At 31.9% G+C, this 5000-nt stretch overlaps 1 protein-coding gene across 13 annotated transcripts in view; it reads right to left on the bottom strand.

Annotated features, from left to right (window-relative positions):
- Nucleotides 1–5000, bottom strand: part of LOC125035035 (voltage-dependent calcium channel subunit alpha-2/delta-3-like) — a 77324-nt gene that overhangs the window by 26058 nt on the left and 46266 nt on the right. For 9 of the 13 annotated variants that reach the window (XM_047627103.1, XM_047627105.1, XM_047627100.1 and 6 more), the window contains 5 exons: nt 3815–4084; nt 3402–3600; nt 2854–2937; nt 1721–1849; nt 220–306 (listed from right to left, as the gene is read on the bottom strand). In XM_047627103.1, the coding sequence (XP_047483059.1) occupies nt 220–306; nt 1721–1849; nt 2854–2937; nt 3402–3600; nt 3815–4084 (769 nt within the window). The remainder of the gene's footprint in view (nt 1–219; nt 307–1720; nt 1850–2853; nt 2938–3401; nt 3601–3814; nt 4085–5000) is intronic. The other 4 variants (XM_047627110.1, XM_047627111.1, XM_047627106.1 and 1 more) reach the window with 3 other exon arrangements.

Below are 5000 nucleotides of genomic sequence, written 5' to 3'. Positions count from 1 at the left end.
AATAATAATAATAATAATAATAATAATAATAATAATAATAATAATGATGATTAATAATAATTATAATAATAATAATTAATAATTATAATAACAATAATAATAATTAATAATAATAATAATATTAATAATAACAATTATGCAAATTAAACAATCCTGTTAGAATCACGCCAAGTAACACTGGTTATCAAATGTCACTCTATCAAACTCATGCTACATCACCATCTGTATATAAGGCTTCCTCATCTTCATCAGCCCAATCTGTATATAATATATCTATCTCTTCCAGGAGTTCTGATTCATTTATTCCTGTTTGAAACAAGGGTGAAAAAAAAAGAAAGAGAATTCATACAGCTTTCATAAACCTCGTGATGAAAATCATGTGAAATTGAAATCTGTGAAATGCGAGAACTATGACAGTATAAGCAAAATATATCAGTTCTGAAGTTTCAGCAAAAAAAACAACAGAGAAATGATGGCGGACTCATATTAAAAAAGGGTATAAGACATAAGATTCTCTTAATGGTAACAATCTGAGCATGCCTTGAGGTATCAAAACTAGAAAACAATGCATGAAATAATTGAAAAAAACAATAAAAATTATTATTAGGAAAACGTCTTTGCAATATCAGTACTATATCTGTGACCCCCAACAACTAATGCTCTTTACATTCTTAAAAATCTTTTACGTATATGTGTATTTCAATAAAATACTCATCTCTGATTTAGAAGACGGCTGTCTGATGCACGGTCAAGTGATCAACAAAATAAAATAAAAGATAACTTCAAGTGAAATCATTTATGTAACATATGAGCCATGCAATAGAAAATGAGGGAGAAAGGGAAAACATTTAAATCAACTTTCCACTCTTTTTCTGTTACTCATTAGTTTAGAGTTTCATGTGATTTATTTAGCAATTTTCAGTAAAGATATGCAATACTGACTATGCATGGCTTTTTTCTTCTTTCTTCAATTAAACTTCAACTTGAAAGTGAATTACATAACAACCTCAACATCGTGAACATATATTCTGTGAGGTTTAGATTCAACAAATGATATTTTCTGTTGGAGAGTATTTTACAAGCATTGGCTTTTAACTAGTGATATTAAAAGTTATTCTTCAGCAATATCAAATAACAATATATACACCCTTATTAATGATTCCACCAAATCACATTTCAAATGTTTGATTAATGTAATGCTATCATTTTAAAATGATCTCCAAAGTTATTGCAGTTTAGTGAAAAAGCCAAGCAAATAGGAAAGATTTTAAAAAATGGTGCATATAAACACAAGTGAAAAAGCAACAAAAGAAAAAAAAAAAAAACAGAATATAACAGGTTTAATGTGGCCAATGCACAGACATTTATGACTGTAAAACAAGAATTTAGAAGAAAAAGTCATGGCTGTTATAAAATTTTCTTGGGCTTTACTGCTTAAATCTTACTGGTTCAAAAGATCTTCGTTTTAGCAAACTAAAAACACACAATTCAGAGAAGAGAAACAGAAAAATTGCAAGAACATGTTCAGTTCCTAACTCAGGCCTTCACAAGTAAGATGGCAAGGACACTTTTAGCACACTGACAACACAGGGCTGAAAAATATTCTTTTAATAACTTGGTCAATCACTGAATCATATCCACATAGACACTGTGACGAAGGGTATAATGATCATTCAGCTGCCCATAGCCCTAGTCCTGGCTGCGGTAAAAGACTACCAACCATCGTCGAAGTCTGCCTCGCTGATGTCGGGTGAGGGTTCCTCCCCCGAGCCCTCCATGCCTGAACCCTCAAGAATTTGGTCTTCCTCTTCCTCTAACCCTGCTTCACCTGACCCCTCCTCTCCTGGCTCTGAGAGACAAGCTAGCTGCTGAGTTAACAGTCTCACATGGGAATCTGGTGTTGTGTGACCCTTTCTAAAGAGCTGTCTCACTAAGAATCAAGGGACTTTCTCTACTTTGATTGAAAGTATGCTGATATGTCTCGATAACCCTTCTGCCCTTGATAGAGTTACTGACTCTAATCCTGTTTTGTTCTGCTTGATTACTTAAACAACTAATACATATACAATAATATGTGTGCATATATATACATAATATATAAACACACACACACACACACATATATATATATATATTTATATATATATATATATATATATATATATATATATATATATATATATATATATTTATATATACACACGCACACACACATGTGTGTATATCTATATATATATATTATATATAGATATAGATATATATGTATATAAATGTTATATATAAATATATATATAGATCTATATATATATAAAAATATATATATATATACATATATATATATATTATATTTATATATCTATATATCTATATAGATATATATACATACACAAAGCTAGTTCTTGAAATTTCAAAAAAAGTAATAAAGAAAATGAAGAAATAATATTTTCTCCCTATGCTTATATGCTAAAAATAACAAATATGTACTGTAGATTGCCTACTAAAGCTGGTAAGTATCTATGCAATAAAATTATTTATTAGGGTATAAACTCATGGATAAAATCTTAATCAGATCTAAAAAATAAATACTACAACTACTGTCTTACTACATTAGTGTTAAAATAGGGTCTGTTTAAAAGCCATTAATGTTACAATTATAACTAATGAGTCCATGGTTGTCATGGCTGGATATAATATACACTCCCACACAATCAATAATACACAGCTAAGCCTGAAAAATGATGATTATATCAACAAGATCTATTTCCAGTATATCAAATTTACTCAACTACAAAGGGAGATTCTCAACAGCTTCTGTTAATATCTGTTAGCATTACAAAAGAACATCTCAGTCACCATAATCTGGAAGGTCATTTTCTTCAACAGCCGGGTATTCTTTTGCAACCTCTGGTGCTGGTTCATCAGAAAAGTAATCTGCAACTTTTTTATATCCTGTTAGACACATGATCTGCAGAAAACCTGTCATTTCTGCAATGCTATCTCATGCAATGGAGAATCAAAAATGCAAAAGTTCAACGTGATATCTTATCTCTGGGCAAGCTTGTGCAAATTATTTATAATCTATTACTAATATTAACTTATAATTATTAAATCATATTAAAAAAAAATATCATTGTGACAGCAAACTACAAAATTATGTTACTACTTGCACTTCTACTAATGATAATGATTATCAAAATGGTCTATACATCTTAACAAAAAGAAAATGATAATGGAGATGAGAATGATACTTAAAATATAATGATGCAAAGAAAAAGAGAATGGCAATAATGGCTACAACATTAACAACATCAGCAAAAACACCACTAGTGAAAGAAATGGTGATGAAAATGCTACTGGAAACACCAACTTAAAAAAAGAAACGAGAGAGATGAAATACTTACTGGTTTCATCGAAGACCTCTTTGTAGTCCACTGGCTCCATGTGGGGGTTGTTGATGTCTGGGTAGATGTCCTCGCGAGCCCCGTGGGTGTAGGCCCAGGCTTGATTGGGGTCCCACAGGGTGTAGAGGTGTGTCTTTACCAACACCCAGAAGATGTTGCTCATGATCCAGTTGGCTGTCCATTTCAGCATTTGTACTGGCTGTTGGTAAGGAAGAGAGATTATAAGATGTGATCAGTTCTTGTGTTTACAAGAAAATAGAAAAATAGAAAATAGAAAATGTTAACTGTTGCGGATATGTAGTTCATATATCTAATTTTTTCTTTTATCAAATGCATATTTACTCACTGATAGATTCAAAGGCTTTGGGCATTTCCTTACTAAAACACAAACTATATTCCAAAGGCAAACTCACCGTAAGCAGAATGGAAGCTGGATTTGGCTCAGTTTGACTATCCAAGCACACTGCCTGGTAGTCATAGATTTTCACCTTCCTGTAGACTTCACTCTGGACCAGCGACTCCATTATAGTGCCCTCCAGCGTTCCGAAGAACTTGCCTGTGTGTTCATTCTTCTCGGATGCAATGATGAAGCCATTGTCATCGAGGAGGTAACAGTCCAGGTAAACACTCTCACAGGTTTTTGCATTCTTGCAGCTTGAATCTCTCGAGGGATATGAAGGACACTGTTGGTATAATGGATAGGGATGAGTTCATGGTAGGAAGACGGGGGCATAAAGACTCTTATATTTTTCTTAATCATTTTCTTTCAATTTTTATCTCACTTCTTTTGCTTTCCACATTTCCCCCTTTTTCTCTCTATAAGTACATTACAATAAATGCATCACCGGTCTTTTCACTATCAGTACATTACATAGCAAATTATAGCATCAACGTGAGCCTCCATCTACAAATAAGAACGTAAAATATCTTTTGAAAGCAAAAGCCGAAGAACTGGCAAGCATAACAGCAATTTACATTTGGACTGTTACCAAAACACCAAGGATCACTGATAGCAGCTAAATGATACTTAAAAATGTCCCAGAGAAATACGTTTTATTATACTACCTTCTTTATTTACAAATAAATATCAATTCATAATCTTTTTTTATTATTCACTATTATGATGCTCTTACTTACGTTCCTGATCTACACCACATAGTACTTTTTTTTTTTTTAATATACTTTTTTTTTTTTTTCAAATTCAAACCAACGTCTACTTAAAAACTAGTTCTACAACCAGTTCACATAAATGTCTTACCGCCTTCTTTGTCTTGAAACCACATAAAGAAACACATGTCAAAACACAATAGTTAAGCAATTTATTCATCAGTTAATAAATTGATTAGCAAACTTTGGCTTTCCTAGTCATGTAGGACTTATGTGATTAGATTCAATTCTTTTGAACCAAATTATAATTCAATCTTGATCATTAAAAATGTGTCTCATATCTCATTAATGGATTCAACGTAATATAATCAGGAGCAGGTGTGAAGGAGAGATGAGCCTTGGAAATCCTACTGTACTATTTACACAATATATAAAATTATATCGACATTCCAATAACTCCAGGTTGTGAAAAACACATTACTAAAAGGGAGA

This window comes from Penaeus chinensis, chromosome 19, assembly GCF_019202785.1.
Source record: "Penaeus chinensis breed Huanghai No. 1 chromosome 19, ASM1920278v2, whole genome shotgun sequence".
NCBI classification, from domain to species: Eukaryota; Metazoa; Arthropoda; class Malacostraca; order Decapoda; family Penaeidae; genus Penaeus; species Penaeus chinensis.
This window is presented reverse-complemented; position numbering and strand designations above follow the sequence as displayed.